The sequence below is a fragment of the Piliocolobus tephrosceles genome, chromosome 21 (genome assembly GCF_002776525.5).
Source record: "Piliocolobus tephrosceles isolate RC106 chromosome 21, ASM277652v3, whole genome shotgun sequence".
Taxonomy (NCBI): domain Eukaryota; kingdom Metazoa; phylum Chordata; class Mammalia; order Primates; family Cercopithecidae; genus Piliocolobus; species Piliocolobus tephrosceles.
In genome coordinates, this window is record NC_045454.1 from 35614333 (window position 1) to 35634177 (window position 19845).

General features: G+C 53.0%; 1 protein-coding gene across 1 annotated transcript in view; it reads left to right on the forward strand.

Moving 5' to 3' along the window:
- Window positions 1-19845, forward strand: part of UNC13A (unc-13 homolog A) — an 89527-nt gene that overhangs the window by 64268 nt on the left and 5414 nt on the right. The window contains exons 36-44 of the mRNA XM_026456971.1: window positions 1094-1217; window positions 2492-2497; window positions 4173-4211; window positions 5315-5344; window positions 7372-7428; window positions 7833-7913; window positions 8485-8632; window positions 15358-15450; window positions 17113-17272. Coding sequence (XP_026312756.1) covers window positions 1094-1217; window positions 2492-2497; window positions 4173-4211; window positions 5315-5344; window positions 7372-7428; window positions 7833-7913; window positions 8485-8632; window positions 15358-15450; window positions 17113-17272 — 738 coding nt within the window. The remainder of the gene's footprint in view (window positions 1-1093; window positions 1218-2491; window positions 2498-4172; window positions 4212-5314; window positions 5345-7371; window positions 7429-7832; window positions 7914-8484; window positions 8633-15357; window positions 15451-17112; window positions 17273-19845) is intronic.

Here is a 19845-nt window from a genome sequence, read left to right on the forward strand (position 1 = left end):
ATAGGTGGATAAATATTTGGATGGATGAATAAATGTTTTGATGCATAAGTGGATGGAAAGATAGGTGGATGGATGAATAAATGGATGGATGGGTGGATGGATGGATGGATGGATGGATGGATGGATGGATGGATGGATAGGTCAGTAGATATTTAGATCATTGAATAAATGTTTTGATGCATAAATGGATGGACAGATGGGTGGATGGATAAATAAATGGATGGTTGGATGGGTGGGTGTGTAGATAGATACAGGTGGATAAATATTTGGATGGATAAATAAATATTTTGATGCATAAATGAATGGACAGATGGGTGGGTGGGTGGATGAGTGGGTCGATGGATGGATGGATTAATAGCTGGGTAATATTTGGATGAATGAACAAATGTTTTGATGCATAGATGGATGGACAGATGGATGAATGATGGGTGGGTGGATAAATAAGTGGATCAATGGATGGATGAGTAGAAGGATGCATGGAAGAATGGATGGATGAACAGATGGACAGATGGATGGATAGAAAAAGAAATAGAGAATTAAGGACCACTGGAAGAGGGATGGATTGGTGGGTGACTGGATCAGTTGGCAGATGGATCATGGTGAACTGCCTGTCTCCTTCAACCCCTGTCCATCCAACCACGATTTCTTTGCTGTTTTCCCTTTCAAGTCTGCCCTCTGACCATTCCCCTCCTGTTCCTCCTGGGCGTGGCCTTCTCCCTCATAGTCCCTAATCTCCATCCTTCCTGTTTCAGTTCCTCCCCCACACTGTTCTTTCAAACATGAAAGTCTGGCTGTGTCTCCCTCTTGAACACTCCATGGCTCCCCCACTACCCCAATCCTCATGATAAGGCCCAAGCCTTCCTCGCAGACGTTGATGGCCCTTCCCATCTGGTCCCTGCTGACCAGTCCAACCACCACTCACTCTTTTCTTCATGCATCAGATACCATAGCCCCATCAAACCACCCAGGGGTCCCTGTACAGGCTGTGGGCCCTCTTTCCTACCTGTGGAATGCCTTGCCCACCTGTTAAGGGAAGGGGATCTGTGGATTGGGGCCAACTGGGCCTTCTCTCAGACCTGCCCCTCGTCCCCAGCCTGACCCTCTTTGCCAAAATCTGTGAAAAGACGGTGCTGAAGCGAGTGCTGAAGGAGCTGTGGAAGCTGGTTATGAACACCATGGAGAAAACCATCGTCCTGCCACCCCTCACCGACCAGACGGTGAGACCTGCAGGGGGCCCGTGGGGATATTTGGGTCACATCCCTGGAGGGAGCCCAGAAAACTTGGTGCCTAGAGGCTGGGGGTTGAGAACAAAGGCATCCGGTCTCAGCGAGGTCATCCAGGCTCAAGGGCCATCCAAGGGTCATGGAAGCCACCAGAGGTCAGTGGGGGGCCATTCAGAGGTCAGAGAGTCACATGGGGGTTAAAGATCATCGAAGAGTTAAAGAGATTATTCAGAGTCCATTGTGGTTTCTCCAGGGTCGAAGAGATCAGGTAGAGTCAAGAGACCGCTAAAGTCATAGAGGTCACATGTAGGTCAAAATGGCATTCAGAGGTCAGAGGTCATCTAGAAAACACGTCAGCTTCGAGATCAAGGTTATCCTTGAGTCACGGAAGGCCCACATTGGCCAGGCACTGTGGCTCACGCCTGCAATCCCAATACTTTGGGAGGTTTGAGGCAGGCAGATTGCTTGAGGTCAGGAGTTTGAGACCAGCCTGGGTAACATGGTGAAATCTCATCTCTACTAAAAATACAAAAATTAGCTGGATGTGGTGGCGCGTGCTTGTTTTCCCGGCTTCTTGGGAAACTGAGGCACGAAAATTGTTTGAACCTGGGAGGTAGAGGCTGCAGTGAGCTGAGATGGTGCCACTGCAATCCAGCCTGGACGACAGGGTGGGACCCTGTCTCAAAAAAAAAAAAAGAGGGCATAGACATCAATGGGTTTTTCTAAGGGCTTTGGGGCTCATTCAAAAGCCAAAGAAGGGGGATACCATGGACTTCAAAGATCAGAGATCAATAGACCAGGGGGCTCCTGGAGGTCAGCCAGAGGTCATGGAGGGCATCCAAGGTCAAAGAAGTCAAGCAGAGGTCAGTGGCCATCCACAGACCAGGACCGATAGACCAGAGGCCATAATCTCCAGGGACCAGGGGGACCTAGACATCTGTAGAGGGATGTAGCTGGGCGTGGGTCCCTCCGGGAGACGTCAGGAACCTGAGGACAGCAATGGCACGTGGGCTGTGGGCACATTGCGGAGTGGGGAGGTCTTTCCCAGGTGGACCACGGAGGCTTGGGAAGGGTGCGCGGGGCCGTAGATAGGCGACGATGGTGGGGGAGGCTCGGACTTCCCATCCTCCCGTCTCCTCTGGGCTGGGCTGGGGCAGGGGTCTTGCCCCTCCGTGCTGCCATCTCTGCCCCCTCCCTGGCCTTCCCGGGAGACTCATGGTACCTTATTCCCCCCTCCCCCACTGCCCCGCCCCCATCACGGCTGACAGATGATCGTAAGTAGAGGCCCGTCTGTCCGTCTGTCTGTCCGTCCTCTCTGTGTCTGGACTCAGCCCACCGCGTCGCTGCACCCCTCTCCCCACCCACCCAGCGCCCCCTCCTCACCCACCATCCTCCCTCCCGCCTAGATGTGCCTGTGTCTGTCTGGGGCGGGGCATGGGGTGGGGGCGGGGCTGGGAGGGAAGGAAACCACGCCTACCCTCTCTGTCCCATTGAAGTCCAGAGGAGCCCCCCTTACCGGCTTCCAAACCCAAATCCCAGCTCCTCCTTCGCAGCGGACCTGCCATCTAAGGGTAGAATCCAACCTTGCTCCCGGGCCCAAATGTCACCAGATGCCCTGAAGCTAGAAAGAGGATCAACCCCAGGATTCCTCTGACCTCCTCTTTGGGCTCTGAACTGTCAGCAGCTTCTCAGAATGCAGGTCCCCACCATGAGGGTCTCTACTTCTGATTCTTCTGAAATTCCATGCTCCAGACCATTCCTCGGTACCCCACACCCTGCCTACCCAACTCCCGCCATCCACACCGACACACACCAATCCAAGACATACACCCAGTTGACCAAGTGGGAGACTTTTGTCATGGCTTTGACATCAGGTAGACTTGAGGTCAAATTCTAGCCCAGCCACTCTCTCTCTGTGACCTTGGGAAGTCATTTGACCTCCCAGCATCTGTTTTCTTGTCTGGAAAATGGGGCTTATTGCATCACCTCCCTGAGGGTAGTTCTAAGAACCACCTGGCATGATGCATTAAAATACTCATCTCAGTATTGCCTGAACCCAGGAAGCGGAGGCTGCAATGAGCTGAGATCCCGCCACTGCACTCTCAGTGACTGGCCCAGAGGCAGTGATCGCTAAATCAGAGCTAATGGTGGTGGTGGTGGTGATGGTGGTGGTGATATGCAGACATGTATGAGAGCAGAGACAAAACAACTTCAGATTTTCCCTTTGGGGGCAAGACAAGGCTGTTACAAGATTTCACTTTGTCAAAAGTTTACAAGTACTCTTCTTACTTCCTGGTAGCTGCAGCCTGGGTCTTTGGCTATAACCACTTGGTGGCAGCATACCCGACCACAGGCAATGCATTTGTAGGCAGGGGGATAAAGGAATTCACATTTAATGACTCCCCATATGCCAGACCTTCTCATAGCCCCCGTTTCAGCTCACCTTCATGATAACCCTTTGAGTGAGGTGGATATTATTATCCCCATTTTGCAGATGAGGAAAGCTGAGGCTCAGAGAGGAGTCACTTGTTCAAGGTCATATAGTAAATATATGCCAGTCAGGATTCAAATTCAGATCTGTCTGAATATGCAGCACATTTGCTTTCCTGTTAACCCAAGAACCAAGGGTCTCATGTGTACAGTAAATGTAAATGGATTATATTTTGGCAGTGACTTATTTCCCTTCTTTCTGGCTTTCTCTAGCTCTGTATCTGTATCTTTCTCTCTCTCTTTCCTGTCTCTGACTCACACCATTTAAGAGTCAGTCATTAAAGTGCGTGCACACGTGCACACACACACACAAACAAACACACTATCCCCATGCAACCCAGTCATCAGTCCCCTGTGCAGTGTGGATTCCCCCATCCCCGTGAATATTCCTGTGAGCATCCCAGGTTCCCACCCTGCACGACTTGCCAGGTTGATCACCCTGTGACATTGTCTCTGCAGGGGAACCTCTTGAGAAAACATGGCAAGGGATTAGAAAAGGTAATGAGGGCCTCGTCTAACTGAGGCCCTGAGCTCCGGTGTCTGGGCATGCGTGTGCATGTGTGTGTGTCTGTGCACCTAGGCAGGAAGGGCAGCTGGGGGTCGTGGGTAGGAGATAGCTGTTCTAACCAAGTCCTGCAAATCCAGAAGTCAGAGATGAAGTGATTCTCCAGGGACAGAACGTGCAGTGTGTGCACATGTGAACTAATGTGTGTGCACAAACACCTCCCATCCTCCCACCGTAGTACCCATAGGGCTCATCTGAGCCCTGGGCTCAGCTGAAATTCTGTGGCTTCTTGAGGAGCCTACACGCTGGATCGCCACCCTGGATTGAGACGTGTTGTTTTTTATGTAGAAATTTTTTTGTTGCTGTGCTAGTGGGTGCTTGTTGTCAAGGAGATGGGAGCTACAGCAACACGCAAGCAGCTGTCTTGCTGTGCACTTGTGCAGAAGATATCGTTGTACCTTTGTGCATATAAATGGAGTGCATAGCTTTGTGAATGTGGGTCACAGGGATTCACACATTCTCTACTCTGTCCGCCAGCCCTTTGGGGGGCATATTCAGTGTCCAGGCACCCTATATGTGGATGTGAATCCGTGTGGGGTCAAGGGTGTGTGGGTTTATGTGTGTGATTGTGCACATGCCTGCAAGTGTTTAGGAATGCACGTATGTAGTTTAGTGTATGGGTTCTTCAGCATTGAGTGAACTTACAGTATATGTTAGTATGTTTTTTGTAGACTCGGGTGCTGGGATATAGTGGCAACCCCTTAGGGAATGGAGGAGGAGAGATTCCTAGCCCTGTCTCATCTCCCCACCTCCCCAGGTGCCCCATCCTGGGGCAGGCTGACTGTGGGATGAGGCTGCTTCCAGCCTCCTGGGCACCCTGAGAGTGTTCTGGCAGTCAAGGAGTCTGACCCCTAAACCCCCGCTAGGGGACAAGAGGAGGTGCTAGCTGGGGAGGGGGCCCACCATTAGACTCAGGACCTGGGGAGGAGCTCCTGGGCTGGGAAGTGAGACTGTGCTTTGAGGGGGCAGGGAAGTCCCACTGAGTATCCTCCCAGCAGTCACCAGAACTCTGACCTCCACCTGATTCTCTCCACAGGGCAGGGTGAAATTGCCAAGCCACTCAGACGTAAGACCGGCCTCTCACTGTCTGTCTGGCTCCCACCCCACTCCCCCCAACCCTACCCCTGTGCCCCCTTCCACCTCTGTGGTTCGTGCCGTCTGAGGGCGTACTGTGAACCTGTCTGTTGGTCTCTTCTTCCTTTGTCTGTCGGGCTTGCTCGTGGGGGGTGGTGGGTGTGGGGTTGGTGGGTAGGGCAGAGGGTACCCAGGAAGGCTCCTGAGCCCTGCCAGACTACAGGTGGGTGCAGCAGGGGAAACTGAGGCCCTGTTCGCTGGACCCCTGAGTAACTGTGCCTTGTAAGAACCTCAGGATCACAGATAAGAAATAAGAATAGTAACAGCCAAGATGATAATAATAATACTAGTAGGAATGACCAGGTGGCCAACTGGTAGACTATAAACATAATTCAAATTTCCCCACTGTAAATGGGCCCCCTCCCCACCTAGCCTCACCCAGGACCCCCAGACCACCCCAGGACCCAGTAATACAAGACTCGTTACCTCAATACTCAGCCCCACCCTGTCCCCCAAGTTACCATGGGTATCCATGGTAGCCAGGGTGGGAATTGAGGCTCAGAGCATTCAGGGACAAGACTGGGGCCATCCAACAGTGAGAGAGGCGGCTAGACACATGCCTTCCAGGCTGGGACCCCGTCTCCCTTAGCATTGCCCATGACTTTGAGACCAAGTGATAATTAGTGAACACTGAGCAAAGACATGTTTAGTTCAGACTAAGCCACAAAGTAGATATGATTTTCCCCATCTAGATGGGAAAACTGAGGCTCAGAGAGGTTAAGTGACTTGCCCAGGGCCACACAGCAGGGCTGCAATTTGAACCCAGGCCCATCTGGCTTGTCAGAGCCATCATCACGTCACCATCTTGCCAGTGTCTGTTTGGGAGTGGGCTGGAGGATGGATATGGAGGTGTTTGTATAGAGGGAGGATTTTTCCTTTAAGAGGTCAGACTGGGCTGGGCGTGGTGGCTCACGCCTGTAATCCCAGCACTTTGGGAGACTGAGGCAGGTGGATCACAAGGTCAGGAGATCGAGACCATCCTGGCTAACACGGTGAGACCCTGTCTCTACTAAAAATACAAAAAATTAGCCGGGCGTGGTGGCAGGCTACTCGGGAGGCTGAGGCAGGAGAATGGCGTAAGCCCAGGAGGCAGAGCTTGCAGTGAGCTGAGATCGCGCAACTGCACTCCAGCCTGGGCAACAGAGCAAGACTCTGTCTCAAAAAAAAAAACAAAAAAAGAGGTCAGACTGGCTGGCAACGTGGCTCAAGCCTGTAATCCCAGCACTTTAGGAGGCTGAGGTGGGAGGATCAATTGAGCCCAGGAATTCAAGACCTGCCTGGACAACACAGCAAGACCCCATCTCTATGAAAAAAATTTCACAAATTAGCTGGACATGGTGGCTCACACGTGTAGTCCCAGCTACTGGGGAGGCAGGAGGATTGCTCGAGCCCAGGAGTTTGAGGTTGCAATGAGCTATGATCACGCCACTGCACTCCAGCCTGGGCAACAGAGGGGGACCCTGTCCAAAAAAAAAAAAAAAAAAAAAAAAAAATCAGACTGAAAGTCCTTCCAGATTACAGGGGAAATTTCCCTGCAGAGGGGATGCTTCCTTGAGGAGGAGGAAGTGTTTCACCAGAGCCATTTTCTGAAACCCCAGCCCGGCCTATTGTTTTCCCAAAGCTCCCTTTCCCTGGAAAACCCTGCCCACACCCACAAACACCACCGTCTGAGGCTCCCCCAACCCACTGCCCCTCACAGTCCGGTCCCCGTCTGTTTCTCCCATTACACAAGCCTGGTTGAGGCTGAGAGGGTGGGTACTATCCCCACGGGACTGGGATTTTCAGGGATGAGCTCACCACATCCTCCTCAGTTCTTCCTGAGGAATTCCAGACCTCTGTCCCTGGGACACAATTATTGCCCTGCCCAGAGCGTTTGGGCAAGAACCAAGATGGTCTCTGGGGCTGGAGTGTCAGCTGTGGCGCCCCTGCCCTCACCCAGCTGTCTGTTGTTACCCGCAGGGAACCCAGATGATCTTCAATGCAGCCAAGGAGCTGGGTCAGCTGTCCAAACTCAAGGTGAGGAGTGGGGCTAGAGCATGGGGTGAGGGACTGCCCCCCAAACTCATGTGGCTTCCAGGGTGCCACCATCCTGGGGGAGGGGTCCCAGGATGATGACAGGCATTACAGGCTCAAAGGACAGAAACTCTACTCACTGAAGCACAAGATATTTGCTCCCCAGTGTGTCGGAAAGATGTGAATGGTTCAGCTTCAGGTACAACTTGATCAAGAGGGCAAGTCATTTATTCAACAAATATTTGTTGAGCACCTGCTGTGTACCAGTCACATATTGGGTGCTGGGATGATGAAAACATAGACCCTCAGCCCAGTTCCTCCAAGTTTAACAGGGATGAGACCCATAGGCACAGATTCCGAAGGCGGAGCCCACTCCACCCACGTGGCCCCTCTCCCCATCCATCCAGGACCACATGGTACGAGAAGAAGCCAAGAGCTTGACCCCAAAGCAGTGCGCGGTTGTTGAGTTGGCCCTGGACACAATCAAGGTGAGAGGCCCTACCCCTCCCCATCCCAGGTGGGGGGTGTAGAGGGTGTGGCTGCTGTGGTCATGGACCTAGGTTCGCCTCAGACCCACATTAATTCATTCAATTGATAAACACTCCCTCATTCCCTCTTCTGTGCCAGAGCTGGGCTGGCTAATGCCAGAGCATTAAGGAGCCCCAGGCCAGGGAAGACTGCTGGATACAGACATCCTCAGCCTTGTAGGATTAGGCTTGGGGTAGAGGGAAGGATGTGGGCTGGGGGAGCCCAAGGAGTGAGAAGGTATAGAGGGAAGGATGTAAAGGACCTTGTGCCAGGTGTTTCTTGAGGTATAGAAGGGTAGAGGGAAGGATGGGGGCTGGGTGAACCCAAGGTAGGAGAAGCCAGGGCTTCCTGGAAGAGGGCATGTGAGAGATGGGTTCTGAGGAATGCATAGGAGTTCACTAGGCAAAGCAAAGGAAGAGGTGAGAAAGTAGTAGCGGGAGGAACTGGGAGTGGTGACAGCAGGGCTACCCAGCCCTATGAGTGGGCAGAGAGTCCCACCAGCCTCACCTCTTCCCACCCTCTCCTCCCCAGCAATATTTCCATGCGGGTGGCGTGGGCCTCAAGAAGACCTTCCTGGAGAAGAGCCCGGACCTGCAATCCCTGCGCTATGCGCTGTCGCTCTACACACAGGCCACCGACCTGCTCATCAAGACCTTTGTACAGACGCAATCGGCCCAGGGTAAGGACGCCCAGACCCCATCACCCTTTCCCGCTCCGCAGAGACAGCCCCGCCCCAAGCCTGAGCAGCTGCGCGGCTCACTCCCCCTGTGATGTCATGGATGGGGCGGAATTGACATCTCTGCACCAAGTCCGGGGACCAATGAGTGATCAAAGGTTCGTGGGGGCGGGGCCTCTGACGTCACAGGCCGGGAGGTGATTGTCAACTCCTGGGAATATCTGTGATGTCCTGGAGCCAGACAATGATTGGCAGCTCTGGGATAGAATGTCTTTGACATCAAGGACCAGGGCAGGCTTGATGACTCTTAGGTGTGGAACCTGTGACTTCGTAAGGCCACAAGGTGATTGTCATCTCCTGGGAAAATCTATGGTGTCCCAGGGCCAATGAATGATTGATTGTCAGCTCCTGAGGGACCTGGACAGTCATGGGTCCAGGGAGTAGTTGACAGCTCTGGGAGACTTCAGGAGTGATTGACAGCTCAGGATGAGCAGGACCTCTGATGTCAAGGGGTCAAGGAATGATTGGCAGGTCCACAGGTGGGACCTCTGACGTCATGGTCCCAGGGAGTGGTTGAAGCCCCCTGAGGAGGGACCTCTGTGGTGTCATGGGGCTAAGGAATGATTGACAGCCCCGAGGGTGGGAGGGACCTCGACTTGGTGGGGGAGGCTGGACGGAGAGGGAGTTCCCATTTCTCAAACTCTCTCTCTCCTTCTCTCTGTCTTTTGCTTCGGTCTCCTGTCCGTCTCTGAGTGCACACACACGGCAGCTGGGGCTGGATGGCGGGCAGGATTCCCTGGGGACCCCCCACCTTTTCAAAATTGGTCCCAACAAGGGGAAGAAGTTTGGCAGCTTGACCTCAGGAGGGAGAGGGAGAATCGCCATCGACACCCAGCCTGGGGCGAGGGGAGTAAAGGCCTGTGGCCTCCAACGGCCCCCTTCTCCCCGGATCCAGCCAGCCCAGGGCCCTCCGTGGGCGCTGGGTCTCTGAGCTCAGCTTCCCTTCCAGTCCTGGCTGCTTTTAGTGTCTCTGGTGTCCCTGGAGCAGGAGGCTGTCTGTCTGGCTCTCCGTCTGTCTGCAGCTGACGTTTCTCTCTCTCTTGTTTTTCCTCCCTCTCACTCGCTGTCCCCTCTCCGCGCCTCCCTTGCCCGCTCCACACACACTCCTCCATCCTCACCTCTCACTGGCTCGTGTCTCCCCGCTCCCCATGCTTCCCACCTCTCTCCCCTCTCCACCCCCCAATTAGTCCATGGTGGAAAAGGTACTAGGTTTACCCTTAGTGAAGACATTTATCCTGAGAAGGGTACGTGCCTCCGCCGCCGCCCGCCCGCCCGCCGCCCGCGCCTGGTGCCCGGTGCCTGCGCCCCTCCCGGCCCCGGCTAGTAAAAGGATCGTCCTTCTGCCTCAGGGGCCTGCAGGGCTGCCACCCAGGCCTGAGCAGCTTGGAGGGCCCAGGCGGGTGAGGGGGAAGGACGATTTGCTGGTTCTACATGGGGAAGAAGTGATTCCAGTGAGAATCCCAGAATCCATTTCTCCTGAAATGACACATTTTTTAAGCCAGATCCTGGGATCCCGGGACAGGCACCTGTCAGGTTAAGAGCTGGGCTGTGATTCCAGCCCAGCCACTCCACGGGTAGGCACCTTGGGCAAGAATCTGTCTCCCTGAGTCTCAGTTTTCTCATCTGTAAAATGGGGACAGTCAAGGACCCTACTTCATAAGATTATTGTTATCGATATTATTATTATTTAGAGACAGGGTCTCCTTCTGTCACCTAGGCTGGATTGCAGTGGTGCAATCACTGCTCACTGCAGCCTCCCTCCTGTGCTCAAGTGATCCTCCTGCCTCAGCCTCCCGAGGAGCTGGGACTACAGGCACATGCCACCATGGCTAGCTAATTTTTAAATTTTTTTGTAGAGAGGGGGTCTCACTTTGTTGTCCAGGCTCATCTTGAGCTCCTGGCCTTTTTTTTTTTTGAGACAGAGTCTCGCTCTGTTGCCCAGGCTGGAGTGCAGTGGCTGGATCTCAGCTCACTGCAAGCTCTGCCTCCCGGGTTTACGCCATTCTCCTGCCTCAGCCTCCGGGTAGCTGGGACTACAGGCGCCCGCCACCGCGCCCGGCTAGTTTTTTGTATTTTTTTAGTAGAGACGGGGTTTCACCATGTTAGCCAGGATGGTCTCGATCTCCTGACCTTGTGATCCGCCCGTCTCGGCCTCCCAAAGTGCTGGGATTACAGGCTTGAGCCACCGCGCCCGGCCTTAAGTGATCCTCCTCCTTGGCCTCCCAAAATGCTGAGATTACAGGTGTGAGCCACTATGCCAGGCTGAGGAGATTATTCTTAGGATTGGAGGAGTTACATTTAGAGCAATTTCTGGCAGATAGTAAGATCTCAGCAATTCGGGACTGCTATTGTTGTTCTTTCGTTCTTTCTTTCTTTCTTTTTTTTTTTTTTTTTTTGAGATGGAGTTTTGCTCTTGTTGCCCAGGCTGGAGTGCAATGATGCAATCTTGGCTCAACCTCCACCTCCTGGGTTCAAGCGATTCTCGTGCCTCAGCCTCCCAAGTAGCTGGGATTACAGGCATGTGCCACCATACCCAGCTAATTTTGTATTTTTAGTAGAAACAGGTTTCTCCATGTTGGCCAGGCCGGTCTTGAACTCCTGACTTCAGGTGATCCGCCCACCTCAGCCTCCCAAAGTGCTGGGATTACAGGTGTGAGCCACCACGCCCGGCCATTATTATTGTTCTTATTAATATATTTGATGTCATATTTCCTAGCATAGAAAACAGTGAACACTTATCAGGTTCTAACGCTGAGCAGGACCTTGCGCCAGGCATTTCTTGAAGAATCTATGTTTGGTTTTGTTGTTGTTGTTGTTGTTTGAGACAGAGTCTCACTCTGTCACCCAGGCTGGAATGCAGTGGCGAAATCTCAGCTCACTGCAACCTCCGTCCACCTCCTGGGTTCAAACGATTCTTGTGCCTCAGCCTCCTGAGTAGCTGGGATGACAGGGCTATACCACCATGCCTGGCTAATTTTTGTATTTTTAGTAGAGACGGGGTTTCGCCATGTTGGCCAGACTGGTCTTGAACTCCTGGCCTCAAGTGGTCCACCCGCCTTGGCCTCGGCCTCCCAAAGTGCTAGGATGACAGGTGTAATCCCAGCACCTGACCAGTTTGTTTTCAATTTGAGGCAGGCGCTGTCACCCAGGCTGGAGTGCAATGATGAAATCTCAGCTCACTGCAGCCTCCACCTCCTGGGCTATGTTGCCCAGGCTGGTGTCAAAGTCCTGGCCTCAAATGATCCTCCCACCTCGGCCTCCCAAAGTGCTGGGATTACAGGCATGAGCCTCCGTGCCTAGCCTTCTTGGGGAATCTGAAACAGATTTCTTTAACTGCCCCATGAGGGGTCCATCATTCCACAGACGAGATGCTGAGAGCCAAAGGAGATTCAACCACTTGTCCGAGGAACCTTCACCTGCAGGAGTCCTGGGATTTTGGGAGTGGGGAGTGTGGTTGGAAGAAGCACTGAGAGGCCCAGGACAGACCCTTCCTCACAGAGCCAGCAAAGCATGGGATGGGGGCACCCAGCACTGCCTCCCTCCCCCCTTCTTACTAGCTTTGGCTTTGGTCTGACCCCTCACCCGACCCACCACTGTCCAATTTCCCCCGGCATCCCAGTCTGGCCCGGATTGAGCTTGCTATGAAGCATCGGCCTGGGGGAGGGCAGGGCGGCTGAGCATGTGACTGGTGGCGGGGGGTGGGGGTGGAATGGGAGCCTGAGGCAACAAGGAAGGCGGCCTGGGGTGGGCAGCAAAGACCGGGGCCACATACCCCAGTACTGGGGTGATGGGGGTTTCCAGGCCCCTGTGCTTCCCAACCCTCAGTCACTTCCTGTCCAGCGCGAGGTAACCCAATCAGCCTTGGACTGACCCAACCTCCCACCCTCACCTCTGACTTTCCCCTTCTTCTCCCCATGCATGGGGTGGTCCAGGAGTGGGGAGCTGCCTGGTAGGGGCTGGGGAGGGGCTGGTGGAGGTGCTGGCGGTCACAGGTCCACAGGCCCCACAGGATGCCCTTTTGAGTCACAGAAGGCGGGACTGGGAGAGATTCTTTTAGGCTGCCGCATCCATGATCCCCATTGGAACCATAGAGGACACATGTGGTGGCCGCAAACAGAAGCACACCACACCACGATTCAAGCAGACAAGGGAACTTGTTGACTTCAGAACGGAAAAATTAGGGGTTGAGGCCGGGCGCGGTGGCTCATGCCTATAATCCCAGCACTTTGGGAGGCTGAGTTGGGTGGATCCCTTGAAGTCAGGAGTTTGAGACCAGCCTGGCCAACATGGTGAAACCCCATCTCTACTAAAAATATAAAAATTAGCCAGGCATGTGGGTGGATGCCTGTAATCCCAGCTACTCAGGAGGCTGAGGCAGGAGAATCGCTTTACCTGGGAGGCGGAGGTTGCAATGAGCCAAGATTGCGTCATTGCACTCCAGCCTGGTGACAGTGCAAGACTCTGTCTCAAAAACAAAAAAGAAGGCCGGGTGCGGTGGCTCACGCCTGTAATCCCAGCACTTTGGGAGGCTGAGGCAGGAGGATCACCAGGTCAAGAGATCGAGACCATCCTGGCCAACATGGTGAAACCCCGTCTCTACAAAAAAATACAAAAAACTAGCCAGGCGAGGTGGCGGGCGCCTGTAGTCCCAGCCAGTCGGGAGGCTGAGGCAGGAGAATGGCATAAACCCGGGAAGCGGAGCTTACAGTGAGCTGAGATCCAGCCACTGCACTCCAACCTGGGCAACAGAGCGAGACTCCGTCTCAAAAAAAAAAAAAAAAAAGAAAAAGGAAGAAAAGAAACTTAAGATTCTGCACTAGAAGGGAAATACGGGTAAGGAAAATAAAATATGCTCCTACTAGCTGTCACATCAGGAGGGATGAGGATTCTGAGCCAGGTGATGCAATGAGGTGACCTGTGGGGCCGGGTCAGAGTTAACAAGGGCAAGAATAGGGTGAGTGGGGAGAGGTAATAGTAACCTATTGGAAAGGGCCACTATTGGAAGGAGTGTTGTAGATCACAAAAACCACTTTGATTATTTCAGAGTGAGGTGGGAGCCATGGAAGAGTTTGTGGTTTTGCTTTGTTTTGTTTCCTTTCTTGATACAGTCTTGCTCTGTCACCCAGCCTGAAGTGCAGTGGTGGGATCATAGCTCACTGCAGCCTTAACCTACTGGGATTAAGCGATCCTCCTGCCTCAGCCTCCCAAGTAGATGGAACTACAGGTGCACGCATCACCACACCTGGCTAATTTTCTTTTCTCTTTTTTTTTTTTTTTTTTTTTTTGAGATAGGGTCTCTCTCTGTCACCCAGGCTGTAGTGCAGTGGTTCAATCTCGGCTCACTGCAACCTCCGCCTCCCAGGTTCAAGTGATTCTCCTGTCTCAGCTTCCCAAGTAGCTGGGATTACAGGCGCGCACTACCATGCCCAGCTGATTTTTGTATTTTTAGCAGAGACAGGGTTTCACCATGTTGGCCAACCTGGGCTTGAACTCTTGAATTCAAGTTATCTGCCCACCTTGGCCTCCCAAAATGCTGGGATTACAGGCATGAGCCTCCCAAAGTACTGGGGTTATGGTGTGAGCCACCACTGCCCAACCCATGGAAGAGTTTTGAGCAAAGGAGGGACATGATCTGACTTTTAAATTTTATTTATGTATTTATTTTTTAATTTTCTGAAACAGGGTCTCACTCTGTCACCCAGGTTGAAGTGCAGTGGTGCGATCTCGTCTCACTGCAGCCTGGACACTTCCAAGCTCAAGCGTCCCTCCCATCTCAGCCACCAGAGTAGCTGGGGCTACAAGCACGCGCCACCATGGCCACTAATTGTTGTATTTATTGTAGAGATGGGGTTTTGTCATGTTGCCCAGGCTAGTCTCAAACTCCTGGGCTCAAGGGAGCCTCCTGCCTCACCCTCCCAAAATGCTGGATTACAGCTGTGAGCCACCGCGCCCTGCCGACAAGCTCTGACTTAATACGATTTTTCTGTCTGGCATATTGAGAGTAGATGAAAGAATGGAAGGAGGGAGACCAGTAAGGAGGCTAATGTGATAGTCCAGGCATGGGATGCTGGGGGCAGGTGTAGGATACGGGTAAAAGACATGGCTGTGCTTCTGGATATATTTTGAAGGTAGAGCTGGCAAGATTTTCCAGTTTATGGGCACCTAGGGAAGAAGTGAAGACAAAGAAGAGTCAAAGATTGAGGTGCATGGTTAGTTTGAGGACCCACAGAGGAGAAAATGACAAAAGGGGGTTGGAAGGAGTGACAACTACGTAGGATGAGAATCTGGAGTTGGTGACGTTGTTGCAGCCAAGAGGACAAACAGCCACAGGAGGCCAGGGTGCCAGACGTTGCCAAGATGTAGTGTAATGCGAAGACTGAATTTTGACAACATGGCAGTCAATGGAATAAGAAAAAAGAAAAGAATTGCATTAGGCTCAGAGAGGTTAAGCAATCTATCCAAGATCAAACAGCAAGGCAGTAAAAGGCCAGAACCCAGGATTCTTGGCTTCCCAAGAGCATCTCCCATCCCGGCCCCCCTCAGTGCCTCCCTGTCAGGGCTGATGACCTGGTGCCGCCAGCACGGGTGGGTGAGAGGCCGTCAAGGTCCCACCTGGTGGGTGGGAAAGAACAGAGCTCATGCTAACCACCCTCCCCTGCCCTGCCCAGGCTTGGGTGTAGAAGACCCTGTGGGTGAAGTCTCCGTCCACGTTGAGCTGTTCACTCATCCAGGAACTGGGGAACACAAGGTCACAGTGAAAGGTGAGTGGTCCGAGGTGGGAGGGACTTGCTAGGTTCTAAAACAGAAATCAAACTCAAACTGGCTTAAGCAATACCCTTTTTTGTTGTTATTGTTTAATGGTCCATGAAACGGAAACGTCCAGAGGTCACCACCTTCAGGCATGGCTGGATCCAGCAGTGTAAACAGTGTTATAAGACTGAATCCCACTTTCTCCATCTCTCAGCCCTGCTTTCCTTTTCTTGGCTTTTGTTGACTAGAACACAGATTGGGTTGTTTTTGACACAGCTTAAATAAGACAGAATTAGGCCAGGTGCGGTGGCTCAGGCCTGTAATCCCAGCACTTTGGGAGGCTGAAGCTGGCGGGTCACTTCAGGCCAGGAGTTTGAGACCAGCCTGGCCAACGTGGTGAAACCCTGTCTCTACTAAAAATTCAAAAATTAGCTGGGTGTGGTGGTGTGCGCCTGTAATCCCAGCTACTCAGGAGGCTGAGGTGGGAAGATCGCTTGAACCCGGGAGGTGGAGGTTGCAGTGAGCTGAGATCGCACCACTGCACTCCAGCCTGGGTGACAGAGTGAGACTCCATGTAAACAAATGAACAAAAATGATAGAATTGGTTTTCCTCTGGGGTAACAGTCTAAGAGCAGCCAGCCTCAAGCTGATACGGAGGTTTCGCAGTGCTGGTGATCTGTGCTGCTGACATCTTTTGTTGCATTTTCATCCCTAATGTGTTGTTGTTGTTTGTTTGTTTTAGAGGCCAGAGTCTCACTCTGTTGCCCAGGTTGGAGTGCTGTGGTGCAATTATAGCCCATTGCAGCCTCAAACTCCTGGGCTCTAGCAATCCTCCTACCTCAGCTTCCGGAGTCGCTGGGATTGCAGGCATGTAGCATCACACCTGGCTACTTTTTTAATTATATTTTTGTAGAGATGGGGTCTCACTCTGGTATCCAAGCTGGTCTCAAACTCCTGGCCTCAAGCAATCCTCCCTCATGGGCCTCCCAAAGTGCTGGGATTGCAGACATGAGCCACCACACCTGGATTTAAATGTGTTTTTCCTCCACTGTAGACTCATAAAGAGCTCAGCCCTCACAAGCATTGCAGACTGCGGCTAGAGGAAGGAGAAAGTTTAGGGTTCACTCCCTGCCTTTTAAACTACAGTGGAGAAGTAGTACAGATGATTTTTTCTCTCATCTCATTGGCCAAAACATAGTCATATGACCACACTTAGCTACATGGGAATGCTGGGAAATGTAGTCTTTATTTCAGACATGGTTTTTGGCGGGCGTGGGACTTGTTTTTGTTTTGTTTTTACTTTTATTTTTTTTAGACAGGATCTCGCTTTGTCACACAGGCTGGAGTGCAGTGGCACAATCTCAGCTCACTGCAACCTCCGCTTCCCAGGCTCCAGCAATCCTCCTGCTTTAGCCCCACAAGTATGTGGGACTACAGGCATGCGCCACCACACCCAGCTAATTTTTGTATTTTTCGTAGAGACAGGGTTTCACCATGTTGCCCAGGCTGGTCTCTAACTTCTGGACTCAAGCGATCCACCTGCCTCCCAAAGTGCTGGGATTACAAGCGTGAGCCACTGCGCCCAGCCTTGGGGCAGGTTTTGAGAGCCACAAACATTTACTTTTTCCAACTGGGAGAACCTGACCTGTCTTACCCTCTACTTCCCCCAACAGTGGTGGCTGCCAATGACCTCAAGTGGCAGACTTCTGGCATCTTCCGGCCGTTCATCGAGGTCAACATCATTGGGCCACAGCTCAGCGACAAGAAACGCAAGTTTGCGACCAAATCCAAGAACAATAGCTGGGCTCCCAAGTACAATGAGAGCTTCCAGTTGTGAGTTTGGGATGCCGTGAAGAGCATGGGGGCAAGGGAGGGGGCATCCGCGAGGTGAACCTCAAAGCCAGCTAGGCAGGAGGGATCTGGGATCTGGGCCCGAGAATGGGAGAGGCCACATTCTAGGTGCGGGTGCTGGAAAGGGAGACACCTTAGTAGTGCAGGAATGGCATCAGGGAGGGGACACGAGGATGGAGGTCACCTTTGGGAGCAGGCAGATCCCAGGGGAGGCAATGAGGAGAGTGGAGTAACTTCGTGATGAAGACTTGTGGAGGGGAGGGAAAGTCTGGGCAGGAAGTGCATGGTGGGCAGGGCCATTGCTGGGGCTGGAGACTCTGTCTGGTGAAGGAATGAGGGTGGCAGTGATGAGGCTTATGAGTGGGGGGCTGAGGGACCTGGGGACAGGACTGAGGTCGCATGGGGGTGGGAACTACTGGAGTCCACATTGAGCCTTGTCAGGACCGTCGGGGCAGCCCATCTGCAGGAGTCGGCTCTGGGGACAGGAGTGGAGTGTGGATGGATCCCAGGCACAGGGGTGGGGTCACACTGGATGGAGGTTCTGGGAGTTGGGAGTGGGCCTAGGCTGTGGGTATCAGGATAGGGTCTAGAGGATGCTGATGATGTGGAGAGCATAAAAAAGTCTGCTCTGGCCGGGTGTGGTGGCTCATGCCTGTCATCCCAGCACTCTGGGAGGCCGAGGCAGACAGATCACCTGAGGTCAGGAGTTCAAGACCAGCCTGACCAACATGGTGAAACCCCGTCTCTACTAAAAACGCACAAAAAAATTAGCCAGGTGTGGTGGCGCACGCCTGTGATCCCAGCTACTCAGGACGCTGAGGCAGAAGAATCACTTGAACCCGGGAGGCTGCAGTGAGCCAAGATCGAGCCATTGCACTCCAGCCTGGGTGACAGAAGCAAAACTCCATCTCAAAAAAAAAAAAAAGTCTGCTCTGGCTGAGCATGGTGGCTCACACCTGTAATCTCAACACTTTGGGAAGCCAAGGTGGGCAGATCACTTGAGGCCAGGAGTTCGAGACCAGCCTGGCCAGCGTGGTGAAACTCCATCTCTATTAAAAATATAAAATATTAGCTAGGTGTTGTGGTGGGCGCCTGTAATCCTAGCTACTCGGGAGGCTGAGACAGGAGAATCACTTGAACCCAGGAGGTGGAGGTTGCAATGACCCCAGATGGCGCTATTGCACTCCAGCCTGGGCTACAGAGAGAGACTCAAAAAAAATTAAAAATACAGAAATTAGCCGGGTGTGGTGGCAGGCACTTGTAATCCCAGCTACTCCAGAGGGTGAGGAGTATGAGAATCGCTTGAACCCAGGAGACATAGGTTGCAGTGAGCCATGATTGTGCCATGGCACTCCAGCCTGGGCGACAGAGCAAGACTCTGTCTCAAAAAAAAAAAGTCTGTTCACGGGGGTAGATGGTGGTGGTTAGCAGAGGTAAAGTTGGTGTCATATGGGCTGGATCCTTGGGTCAAGTGTCAGCCTCACAGAGCACTGGGGCAGGGCAATGTTGGATGTTCTTGGGGACAAAAGTGCAGAAGAAAGTAGTCCCAGCTACCTGGGAGACTGGGGCAGGAAGATCGCTTGAGCTCAGGAGTTTAAGGCTGCAATGAGCTATGATTGTGCCACTGCACTCCAGCCTGGGTGACCGACATAGCGAGACCGTCTTTAAAGAACCAAAAATCTGTGGGCCAGGCGTGGTGGCTGATGCTTGTAATCCTAGCACTTTGAGAGGCCAAGGCAGAGGATCACCTGAGGTCAGGAGTTTGAGACCAGCCTGGCCAACATGGTGAGACCCCCATCTCTACCACAAGAAATCAGCCCGGTGTGGTGGTGCATGCCTGTATCCCAGCTACTAGGGAGGCTGAGGCAGAAGAATCGTTTCAACCTGGGAGGCAAAGGTTGCAGTGAGCCGAGATTGTGCCGCTGCACTCCAGCCTGGGTGACAGAGGAAGACGCCCGCTCAAAAAATAAATAAAAATAAATAAAATAAATACATAAAAATGCACAGGGGTAAGGGTAAATCAGAGTTGGTTAGCTGGTATCATCTAGGGGGGCCAGGAGCTCTTACAGGACAAGATTGAAGCCAGTTCCAGGTCGTGTCAGCACAGGGCGCTTGGTCAGCAGGTTTTGGGGCGATTGGCCCCCTTACTCAGGAGGAGATGCATGGTCTAGTGGGAGGTCAGATGTCAGCCAGGGTGGGCCGGAGTACTTCAGAGATAGAGGTGCAACCTGGGAGGGGGACAAGAGGGAGCAGCTGGGCGTGGCCCTGTAGGAAGGGCTCTTAATCCAGCCGGTGTCAGGGCAGGTCACTGGGACTGCTTAGGAGCAGGAGCACAGGTGAGGGGCATGCTGGAGGTGGTGTCACCCATGGTGAGGCACCAGGGCAGGCTCATGCCTGGAGGGCATCTTGGAAGTACGAGAGGTGGGCTGGGGGTGTGGGGGGCTGGGGAAGGGGCCACGTCGTGGGTCTAGAGGAGAGCCTGGTTAAAGAGCTTCTGGATGGGACATTAGGGGCGGGACCATGCGGGCAGCAGTTCAGCCGGCAGAGGGCACAGG